This window comes from Haliotis rubra, unplaced genomic scaffold, assembly GCF_003918875.1.
Source record: "Haliotis rubra isolate DU_JTF1 unplaced genomic scaffold, ASM391887v1 Scf872, whole genome shotgun sequence".
NCBI lineage: Eukaryota > Metazoa > Mollusca > Gastropoda > Lepetellida > Haliotidae > Haliotis > Haliotis rubra.
In genome coordinates this window covers 324,580-337,424 of record NW_025767604.1, presented here as the reverse complement: position 1 = coordinate 337,424, position 12,845 = coordinate 324,580, and the positions used below count along the sequence as shown (strand labels likewise).

Below are 12,845 nucleotides of genomic sequence, written 5' to 3'. Positions count from 1 at the left end.
CTGAGATGGGACTTCATAGCAAAGAATCAACTGCCAGGTCAACCGGACAGACAATTCCACATCCCAGCACTATCATCAGTCCTTGGGCCACAGGATACACAGGACCTATCCTTATGCCCTGTAAGAGCATTGAAAGTCTACCTATAAAGGTCTAAGACCAGGAGACGAAAATTCAAGCGTCTTTTCATACGTATATCGACGGAGATCTCTCGCACTACGATATCAATATGGATGAGAACTGTCATACTACGGGGCCTACAAAGCAGCTGGACTTGATCCTCCAAGAGCCTCCAATCCACATGAAATTAGAGCTCTGGCGTCAACACTCGCTCTGCATGGGAATTGCTCTATCACGACGATAATGGAGGGCTGCTTCTGGAAATTGGACATGGTGTTTGCCAACCACTACCTGAGAGACATCGCCACTGAGGACGTCTCTGGCATTCACCATTTCGGCCCACTTGTTGTAGCACAACAATTGACAGTTCCACAGAGGCACTGAGACAGAGTCTCGCCCTTTTATCACATGACTTGCAGAGGCCTACACTCAGGAGAGTTACAGCTTTAAAGTCCATATGCACGTCTAAGACAGACTAGCATAAGTGATAAGACCCAGTACTTGTAGGGACGTACTCGTACATAAGAAGGGTCGCTTCTCTACTTGATGCTTGCATCAAGAGATGGAGTCGCAAAAATCCACATAAAAATGTTAACAGAAGCAAGGACCAAAAGTTAACAATTGTGGTCCCCCCATCAGAGAAAGCTGGAAGTAAAGGGTTACAGCAGCAGCAGAGCCTAGCAGTAAATTGAAGTGCTACCAGGAAGTTCCCATAGGGGTATGCAAGACGAAATCACTAATTGGAATCCAGAAGTGGCTTGACCCACCACCAGATCCGGCCGGATTCTACAAGCAATAATACATGAGTCAGGATAAGGAAAAATATGTAATTTTCTGAGTAAAATTGATATTTTATACTTATCCAGACTCATGAGGTAAGCCCTCCCAACCTCCCCGCTAGGCACTTAGAATTTCCCTGTAAATCGAAGTGTCGGGCTAGCAATTCAGAGAGAGTGAGGCGTGGGAAGACGGGTGGCGCCGTTTTCCCGCCAAAACCTGAGGGAGACAACTCTTTGTGAGTAGTGATTTTACGTCTGCTTTTTTGAAGGGAGCTTCAAAAAGGAGATACAAGTGTTACACTAACGTTCGGGAAAGGAAGGAGACAAGCAATAATACATGAGTCAGGATAAGTATAAAATATAAATTTTATTCAGAAAATTACATTACTGTATGAAGAGTTAATAGTTAGACAATTGGCAGGATCATGGCAGAGGCATGACTTCACTTACTAGCTGGTGAAAGATGTTCTGTTGTAATCACTGTTATGGACTTCATAACTTGAAAGATGACATCTCAGAAACCACTTGCCTAGAACTGAAAAAAACAACTCTGGCATTGATGATCCTGTGAGTGGTGTCTTGTGTTGGTATGATTCTTAGTCTTGAGTTATTGAAGTGTTGTCATGATATTATGTTTTTCGGAAACTTGTGATGTGATGTTTTCATATTTCTTTTGCAGTTGATAATTGGGACGTTTTTGAGAAAGTTGTTGACTACGCATATACGAAACACATAAAGACCGAGTCACACTACCATCCAGTGATGATGTCTGAGCCAGCGGTAAGCCGTTAACATCAGTGTACAGGAGTTAGCATCTGCATCTTACACTCTGACAAGCTGTCATTGGGATTATGTTTATCAACTCAAGTCATTAAAATGACTCAACCCTCTTTTGGCAACCATTTGTCATTGTTTTCTCTGTTATGCCAATGATCATTCCTCAAATCTGCCTCTTGACACAAATACCAACCCAAGTTTCTGAGCTTTGTGATCTTCATGTGCCAGTTGATCATGTTGATTCCTGTTACAGTAATCTGAAAACCTGCTGGGGTATTTGGTAATCCAGGTTATGATGTAGCTCCATGCATGGCTTAAATTATGACTGTTTGTAATATGATATTTCAGTGGAACAGCAAGGCGAAGCGAGAAAAATTGACAGAACTGATGTTTGAGAAGTACAACCTCCCAGCGTTTTTCCTGTGTAAAAATTCAGTGTTATCAGCGTATCCTTTCAGTGAAACACTTATGAAACAATCTTTAAACCAAAGTCCAGTATATCTTGTACACTGTTGTTTGTGCCACCTATCTTGGTTACAGGACACTTACTTTATGTAGTCTGGTTTCTAGATAGATTCTCATCTTCTGTCTGGGACTCAATCATTTAAGCAGCTGTGGTCAATATTAGCACAGTGAGTTTGATGTGACAGTGATTTCACCTATGAGTGAGTGAGTGACTGCATTCAGGTTTAGGTTGCTATTTATGAAGTCAATCTCAGTGATCGCTTGACAGTAACTAGTCAAAAGATCTTCTCCAAATGAGAATAGTGCAAAATACTGGTGTCCAGGTCTAATTCAGTACCGGTATAATGCCAATTCTTCCATGAATGTGAAAATCACAAGATTCTAAATGGTCCATCAATAACCGCAGCCTTTTTGATGGCCATATCACAGCAGAAACCTGTCTTAATGTCACTGTCCAAAAAGACTTTCATCTGCACCAATATCAAATATTAATGTTGTGAACTTCTGTTCTTATGGTGTAATGGTATATCTACCTATTTTTTCTTATCCTGAATCATGATCTTTTGCTTATCTCCCTTTCCTTTTCGAAAGGTAGTGGAACACATGAATCCCTTGAAGTTCCCGAAGCGGACATAAAAATACACTCACCCACGAGTTGCCTCCCTTTTCCCGCGTAAACAGTCATGTGACCAGCCTTACTTGTCACTCTCTCCCGTTTCGCCCAAGCGGATGGTTGGGTGAGCACTGGAGTCCCTTATGCGGCATTATATCCTTTTTATATAGGTCCTATTCTTAAAAAATTACGCTGTATATGGATTTGGCAATAACCACTATGTATTATATGTAAACATTTTGTACAAATTATTTGTATTTGTGTCATAATTTCATCGCTATGTAACCCTTTTTACATTTTATGAAATCTTGCAGTGTTTGCAGGCACAGGTTATCCGTGGCTGATCCTCACCCCCAGTGCCCTTCGTGCATAAAACCATGTTCTTCCAGCTTGCGCTGTACTTATTGTGTTGATTTATCAAATCTTCAGTTTAATCAATATTTGTCTTATATCTTAGACGTGCCATGGATCGGGTGAGGAAGTCATCTCAAGTCACGGCTGATAAAACAGGAGATCAGCCTATAAACTGTATGTTGCTTGCTACTGCTGAAGTTCATAATACTGGTGCTATATGTTTAGTGCGTCTGCTGGTACGGGGGCCAAGAAGAGATCGGCTACAACGCAGTTGACTCCGACTCAAGCTAAGAAAAAGACGTCATCTTTTTCTACGTCACAGAAGAAAGCATCTGTTACCAGATCGGAGGGTAAATCTATGCGTGCTGTTCGCGAATCTTCAGTTCGCGAAGGGATGATGGAGGTTCGAGAAGGGATACATGTTCGCAGAAGGATGATTCGCGGAGGCATAGCTCTACCGATCAGGAGATAACTGATGAATAACCAGACTTCGTCTTCCCGAACTCAGAGGTTACAGCTTGGATAGCCAATGGTTTGAACTTGGAGTCTCCTTCTAGGGACAGATGAAGTCTACACTTATAAGATGCGTAATGATGACTTTGACTCGGTGACTATTCTGATTGAACCTATATCCAAGGTACCTTCTAACCTACGCACAGCTTTGAGAAAGCTGCAGACATCTACAAAGTTCGAGAACTCTCAGATCTACAGGCAGATAACAGCAACGCAGACATCTACAGGGTTCGCGAACCCTAGGGTTAACAAACCCTTACATCAACAGGCAGGATGTTGACGTCGACTCTATTACCATAAAGCTGAATAACACGAAGCAATGATGAAAACGGATGGTTTTGTCAGAGTGTAAAATTCAACAAAGAGATCTACAACATGTGCGATCTCTACAGTTTACAACCTGCACAACTCTACATCCTGCACAAACTTTATACCTGTATTGGTTCAGTTTCGGACGATGACCTACTTGATGAAAGGAATCACTTCATCTATACGGATGCTGAGGTCTTATACCGGGTAGCAGATGGCCTGTGGATATTGTCGTTCACTCACTCACTCACTCCAACCCAACAGAGACGTACTGCATATAAGCTGATGACTTCGACTCCAATATGATATCACCTATGAAGCCGATATCTCAAGTACTGGAGAACCTCAAGGTGACCTTTGTAAAGGGCTTAAGGTTAACAATGCCTTCAAGTATCCTTGAACGGAAGTACAGATGATATTATTAACACTCTTCACTCAGAGTGGGGATTAGGATTTAATATCCTATCAACGTGATTCAACATCAGTATTTCTTCAAGATCCATACAGACATATGTCTCGACAGCCTCCTTCGTCATGCTGGTTTATATTATCCACAATGGGAATACGTGATTTATATCACTGAACAAGAATTTACACTTGGAGCAACCCTTATTCAAGAGGTTTATATGAGCGGCGTAGAATTACGTGCGCTTTTACTCAACCAACTAATTGCATCAGATTTTATGGAGGCCAACTTGCTACAATGCCGGTGACGTCATGCTTGGATGCTGATTGGTCCACGTCAGACAACGCCTCCCACGGACAGAGCAGGCTCCAGCATGTTTTCTGATTTGAGGCGTGTCACATACCAGGAGCCTAGAACGTACTGGCAGATGCTCTCTCAAGACCACTACACCCGTCACCTACGGAATGGATGCTCCATCCAGAAGCGTTTCGGAACATAAGGGAGATAGAATCCCCTTGCATAGACCTGTTTGCCACGAGGTTCAACAAAAAACTACAAACGTTTGTCTCGCCAGTTCCAGATCCTCAAGCCTGGGCAACAGATGCACTGAGCATGTCGTGGGAAGGATTAAACGGCTACGCCAGGGCAGCCAAAGCAGTAACGCTAGCGTTACGCAGATCGACCGTAACCTATATGACGACAAATGGCTGAAGTTTGAGACTTATGCAAGGCGGAAAGGCTTCACAGCGATGATAGCCACTCATCCTCAAGTGGCGGAATATCTGTGTCATCTTAGACAGACCGGACATCTGAAGGGTTCGACACTATCTACATACCTCGCTGCAATCAGTACAGTGATTACGATAAAAACAGGCATCAAGTTGACGAAAGTACCAGAATTACTTGCTCTGCTGAGATCTTTTAAGCTGGAGGACCAGCAAAAGAAATTCAGAGCTCCGGCCTGGGATCTGAATGTAATTCTACGTCATCTTACAAGTGATGCCTACGAACCACTAGATCAGACTACCTTCGAGCTGCTGACACAGAAGACTCTGTTCCTGCTTGCGCTAGCCACAGCAGCTCGCATATCGGAGATACATGCGCTGGACTTTGGTCGAACCACATTCGACAGATGGCAACATAATGCAGTTAATCTAGGACTTAGATGGCACTTTATTGCCAAGAACGAGCTACCTGGTCAACCAGATAGACAGTTCCACGTACCAGTGCTGTCTACAATCCTCGGTCCACAGGATATAGAGGACTTATCCTTGTGTCCAGTCAGAGCCCTGAAGATATATCTTCAAAAGACTGACACGAGGAGACAAAAATTCAAGCGCCTGTTCATCCCATTATCAACAGAGACTTCAGCAGAAGTCCCAAGAACGACCATATCGTTCCGGATGAGAGCCGTTATATTGAGAGCCTATACAGCAGCAGGACTAGAACCTCCTAGAGCTTCCAACCCACACGAAGTCAGAGCACTGGCGTCAACACTAGCTCTGCACGGAAATTGCTCTATACCAACAATTATGGAGGGCTGCTTTTGGAAGTCGGACACGAAGTTTGCCAACCACTACCTCCAAGACATATCCACTGAAGAAGTCTCCGGCATTCACCAATTTGGGCCTCTCGTTGTAGCACAGCAACTAACGGTTCCTCAAAGGCGCTGAGTTCGAAAATCTCACCCTTTATCACGATGACTTGTTGATAACTTTTACTAAGGAAAAGTACTAGTTTGAAAGTCCATGCGCACAGTCTAAGACAGGCTAGCATGAGTGATTAAAGATCCTGTACAGGTACAGATCTTACCTGTAAGTGAAGGGGTCGCAACTCATTTATGATAAAGTTCTTATCATAATCTATGTGTTGTTATGAGATATCTAGTAATAGGAAGATACTAGTTTATCTATAGCCACATGAAACAACATGATTCAACTTGTCTGAGATTGAAGTAAGACAAGAAAGTGGTCCCCCCTAGTTATAACAGAGGTTGGAAGAATAGGATAACGGAAATGCCGTTCGTAGTCCTAATGGGGGGGATACAGGACGTATCTAAGGACAGCTGTTGAATCCAGTGGCTTGACCCACCACCAATCTGTCGGATTCTATAAGCAAAAGATCATGAGTCAGGATAAGGAAAAATATGTAATTTTTTATGTAAATTTGATATTTTATACTTAACCTGACTCATGACGAAGAAGCCCTCCCAACCTCCCCGTTGAAGACATTTGAGATTTCACAGCAGATCCAAGTGCATGGGCGGAAAATCAGGAGAGAGTGACAAGTAAGGCACATCACATGACTGGTTTGCGCGGGAAAGGGCAAAGGGAGGTAACTCTTGGGTGAGTGTATTTATACGTCCGCCTCGGGAACTTCAAGGGATTCAAGTGTTCCACTACCATTCGAAGAGGAAAGGGAGATAAGCAAAAGATCATGAGTCAGGATAAGTATAAAATATCAATTTTACTTAAAAAATTACATATTTTAGGTATATAACTTTTATTCAATTACTAGTATCTGTGAGTATCCTTATCTGCTGTTAGTTTTGCCAATGGTCGTTCGACAGCGTTAATCCTGGATAGTGGAGCTACACACACGTCAGCAGTTCCAGTGTATGATGGATATGTTCTACAGCATGGTGAGTAGGGATCAGTAGCATCCCGTCCATATCTCTGTAGCGGCCAGCTGTCTCAGATGCTGCATTCCCTTAGGGAGAGATGCATCTCTTAGACACCCTAGGATTGTGTGATTGTTGGATTGAATCACAGACTGGCCTCGGTCATTGCCAAGTTAAGTGTTTTTTTGTCCCAACGTCACACCCTGACCTAACAGCTATGACCATGTTCTAGGTGTAGGGATGGTCGTCATGTTAATACATGCAATCCATCATATGTACAACTTGATGCTATTGTTCTTTGGTTGATGCTGTTTTGGAGAGGGTAGCAAGTTGTCATCCATTAGATTTTGTGTTAAAGGAAGGAATAAGACTCTGCAGGAGATTATACAGCCACAGTTTGTTTATTTCTCACACAAAATATCAATGCTATTTGTGATTTCTTTAAGGATCTTAATAAAATATACACACTTTAAGAAGACTGTCTGAGTACAACCTATGAACAGTGGAATATCGTTGGTATTCAGGAATCTAAACATTTAACAGACATTTAAACAGCACAGCATTTCAAGGAACATACAAGTTTGGATCATATATAAGCCCCACATCCACCATGTAAAGGACAGCAAATGTATTTGATTAATAAGGCTTTATCTTATCTGTTTATGCTTCAATTTGTTTCAGGTATAGTAAAGTCCCCCTTAGCAGGAGACTTTATCACAATAGAATGCAAGAAACTAATGGAAGAACAAGACATTGAAGTTGTGCCACCATATATGATCAAATCCAAGGTGAGAAGACAACTTGTTGTACTCCATATGCTTCATTCTGTTGTTCACTGGTTTCTCACTCATGTGCCTTATTGGAACTGGGCAAGTCTTTAAACATTTTCCATGATGGTGGTGTAATACATCTTCTAGTCCTCCTTATCATCATTTGCATAATGCTTCTTTTCATGCCATTTTGATTTTTTCTGTTTGTAATCGTAGTGGTTGTCAGATCTCCCTATGTATGCTTAAAGTTTAAGAAGAACAGGATCTTTACTTCTCCATGTAAGTTCACATTTAAGTCTGAAATTCAAGTTGTCCCCAAACCATGTTTTTCATGGTCACAGTTTAACCCAGTGTGGAAACAGGCTGTGAGTTACAATGTTGGTAGCTTGTGTGGACACAAACATATCTCTGCCTTGTGAACTTGTTTGGGTGTGGACACAAACATATCTCTGCCTTGTGAACTTGTTTGGGTGTGGACACAAACATATCTCTGCCTTGTGAACTTGTTTGGGTGTGGACACAAACATATCTCTGCCTTGTGAACTTGTTTGGGTGTGGACACAAACACATCTCTGCCTTGTGAACTTGTTTGGGTGTGGACACAAATATATCTCTGCCTTGTGAACTTGTTTGGGTGTGGACACAAACATATCTCTGCCTTGTGAACTTGTTTGGGTGTGGACGTTTCAGGAAGAAGTGAAAGAGATGAGTAAGGCTAACTGGCAGAAGAGGGACGTACCGAGTGTCACCAAGTCTTTTCACAACTACATGGTCAAGGTGAGTGGACACAGCTGGGGAATACTGGAACAGACAGACAACTAGAGTATCATGTTCTATCATACCACCAGCCACAGGGGTAACACTACCAGACCACAGGGGTAACACCACCAAACACAGGGGTAACACTACCAGACCACAGGGGTAACACTACCAAACAGGGTAACACCACCAAACACAGGGGTAACACCACCAAACACAGGGGTAACACTACCAGACCACAGGGGTAACACCACAAAACACAGGGGTAACACCACCAAACACAGGGGTAACACTACCAGACCACAGGGGTAACACACACCAAACACAGGGAAACCACCACCAAACACAGGGGAAACACCACCAGACCACAGGGGAAACACCACACAGGGGAAACACTACCAGACCACAGGGGTAACACCACGAAACACAGGGGTAACACTACCAGACCACAGGGGAAACACCACCAAACACAGGGGTAACACTACCAGACCACAGGGGAAACACCACCAAACACAGGGGTAACACTACAAGACCACAGGGGAAACACCACCAAACACAGGGGTAACACTACCAGACCACAGGGGAAACACCACCAGATCACAGGGGAAACACCACCAACAGGGGTAATACCACCAGATCACAGGGGAAACACCACCAGATCACAGGGGAAACACCACCAGACCACAGGGGTAACACCACGAAACACAGGGGTAACACTTCCAGACCACAGGGGAAACACCACCAAACACAGGGGAAACACCACCAGATCACAGGGGAAACACCACCAGACCACAGGGGTAACACCACGAAACACAGGGGTAACACTTCCAGACCACAGGGGAAACACCACCAAACACAGGGGTAACACTACCAGACCACAGGGGAAACACCACCAAACACAGGGGAAACACCACCATACACAGGGGAAACACCACCAGACCACAGGGGTAACACCACCAAACACAGGGGTAACACTACCAGAACACAGGGGAAACACCACCAAACACAGGGGAAACACTACCAGATCACAGGGGAAACACCACCAAACACAGGGGAAACACTACCAGACCACAGGGGTAACATCACCAAACACAGGGGAAACACCACCAAACACAGGGGTAACACTACCAGACCACAGGGGAAACACCACCAAACACAGGGGTAACACTACCAGACCACAGGGGAAACACCACCAAACACAGGGGTAACACTACCAGACCACAGGGGAAACACCACCAAACACAGGGGAAACACCACCAAACACAGGGGAAACACCACCAAACACAGGGGAAACACCACCAGACACAGGGGTAACACTACCAGACCACAGGGGAAACACCACCAAACACAGGGGTAACACTACCAGACCACAGGGGAAACACCACCAAACACAGGGGTAACACTTCCAGACCACAGGGAAACCACTACCAAACACAGGGGTAACACTACCAGACCACAGGGGAAACACCACCAAACACAGGGGTAACACTACCAGACCACAGGGGAAACACCACCAGACCATACACCACCTGACCACAGGGGATACACCAACAAACCACAGAAGAAACATTACCAGACCACAGGGGAAACACCACAAGAACACAGGGAAACACCACCTCAACACTGGGGAAACACCACTTCAACACTGGAGAAACAGACAACACTGGGGAAACACCACTTCAACACTTGGTAAACACCACCAGAACAGAAGGGAAACATCACCAGAACCTAGGAGAAACACCACCTGAACAATGGGGAAACACCACCTGAACAATGGGGAAATACCACCTCTACACTGGGGAAACATCACCAGAACAGAAGGGAAACATCACCAGAACAGAAGGGAAACATCACCAGAACACAGGGGAAACACCACCAGACAATACACCACCAGAACACAGGAGAAACACCACCAGACAATACACCACCAGAACACAGGGGAAACTTCACCACAAGACAGGAGAAACACCACCAGACAATACACCACCAGAACACAGGAGAAACACCACCAGACAATACACCACCAGAACACAGGGGAAACTTCACCACAACACAGGAGAAACACCACCAGACAATACACCACCAGAACACAGGGGAAACACCACAAGACCACAGGAGAAACACCACCAGAACAAAGGGGATACACCAGCAGACCACAGGGAAACACCACCAGAACACAGGGGACACACCACCACAACACAGGGAAACACCACCAGATCACAGGGGAAACACCACAACAACACAGGGGAAACACCACCACAACACGGGGAAACACCACCAGACCATACCCACCAGACCACAGGGGAAACACCACCAGATGACAGGGGAAACACCACCAGAACACAGGGGAAACACCCCCAGAACACAAGGGAAACACCACCAGACCATACACCACCAGAACACAGGGGAAACACCACCAGATCACAGGGGAAACACCACCAGACGACAGGGGAAACACCTCCAGAACACAGGACCACAGGGGAAACACTACCAAATATGCACCAGGGGAGGGCTTTGACACAGATTCTCCCATCACACTCTAGTGTCTTTAAAGGTTCCATGTTTTTGATATTCCAGGATGTATTCCAGGACTATGCTGCATCTGTAATACAAGTGTCCGATACTCCCTATGACACCAGGTAACGAGTTGAGTCTGTAATACAAGTGTCCGATACTCCCTATGACAGCAGGTAACGAGTTGAGTCTGTAATACAAGTGTCCGATACTCCCTATGACAGCAGGTAACGAGTTGAGTCTGTAATACAAGTGTCCGATACTCCCTATGACAGTGTCAGCTCCTATGACGAGTTGAGTCTGTAATACAAGTGTCCGATACCTATGACAGCCTAGGTAACGAGTGACAGGTAATGAGTTGAGTCTGTAATACAAGTGTCCGATACTCCCTATGACAGCAGGTAACGAGTTGAGTCTGTAATACAAGTGTCCGATACTCCCTATGACAGCAGGTAACGAGTTGAGTCTGTAATACAGAATACAGCAGGTAACGATAATACAACTCTCCTATGACAGCAGGTAGTGAGCAGGTAATACAAGTGTCCGATACTCCCTATGACAGAGTAATGAGTTGAGTCTGTAATACAAGTGTCCGATAATCCCTATGATACTGTAATACAAGTGTCCGATACTCCCTATGACAGCAGGTAATGAGTTGAGTCTGTAATACAAGTGTCCGATACTCCCTATGACAGCAGGTAAGTTGAGTTGAGTCTGTCTGTAATACAAGTGTCCGATACTCCCTATGACAGCAGGTAATGAGTTGAGTCTGTAATACAAGTGTCCGATATGACTCCCTATGACAGCAGGTAACGAGTTGAGTCTGTAATACAAGTGTCCGATACTCCCTATGACAGCAGGTAATGAGTTGAGTCTGTAATACAAGTGTCCGATACTCCCTATGACAGCAGGTAATGAGTTGAGTCTGTAATACAAGTGTCCGATACTTGAGTCTGTAATACCCGATATGACAGCAGGTAAGTTGAGTTGAGTCTGTAAGTTGAGTCTGTAATACAAGTGTCCGATGCTCCCTATGACAGCAGGTAATGAGTTGAGTCTGTAATACAAGTGTCCGATACTCCCTATGACAGCAGGTAATGAGTTGAGTCTGTAATACAAGTGTCCGATACTCCCTATGACAGCAGGTAATGAGTTGAGTCTGTAATACAAGTGTCCGATACTCCCTATGACAGCAGGTAACTGAGTTGAGTCTGTAATACAAGTGTCCGATACTCCCTATGACAGCAGGTAAGCGAGTTGAGTCTGTAATACAAGTGTCCGATACTCCTATGACAGCAGGTAATGAGTTGAGTCTGTAATACAAGTGTCCGATGCTCCTATGACAGCAGGTAATGAGTTGAGTCTGTAATACAAGTGTCCGATACTCCCTATGACAGCAGGTAATGCTCCCTATGAGTTGAGTCTGTAATACAAGTGTCCGATACTCCCTATGACAGCAGGTAACGAGTTGAGTCTGTAATACAAGTGTCCGATACTCCCTAATACAAGTGTCCGATACTCCCTATGACAGCAGGTAATGAGTTGAGTCTGTAATACAAGTGTCCGATACTCCCTATGACAGCAGGTAACGAGTTGAGTCTGTAATACAAGTGTCCGATACTCCCTATGACAGCAGGTAACGAGTTGAGTCTGTAATACAAGTGTCCGATACTCCCTATGACAGCAGGTAATGAGTTGAGTTGAGTCTGAGTTGAGTCTAATACAAGTGTCGAGTCTGTAATACAAGTGTCCGATACTCCCTATGACAGCAGGTAATGAGTTGAGTCTGTAATACAAGTGTCCGATACTCCCTATGACAGCAGGTAATGAGTTGAGTCTGTAATACAA

At 44.4% G+C, this 12,845-nt stretch overlaps 1 protein-coding gene across 2 annotated transcripts in view; it reads left to right on the top strand.

The window, feature by feature from the left end:
• LOC124263224 (actin-like protein 6A) overlaps positions 1-12,845 on the top strand; it is a 33,139-nt gene that overhangs the window by 15,721 nt on the left and 4,573 nt on the right. The window contains exons 4-9 of one of the 2 annotated variants that reach the window (XM_046697816.1): positions 1,577-1,677; positions 2,023-2,120; positions 6,881-6,975; positions 7,636-7,742; positions 8,415-8,501; positions 11,061-11,096. In XM_046697816.1, the coding sequence (XP_046553772.1) occupies positions 1,577-1,677; positions 2,023-2,120; positions 6,881-6,975; positions 7,636-7,742; positions 8,415-8,501; positions 11,061-11,096 (524 nt within the window). Of the gene's footprint in view, positions 1-1,576; positions 1,678-2,022; positions 2,121-6,880; positions 6,976-7,635; positions 7,743-8,414; positions 8,502-11,060; positions 11,123-12,845 lie in introns of both variants that reach the window. The other variant, XM_046697815.1, reaches the window with a different exon arrangement.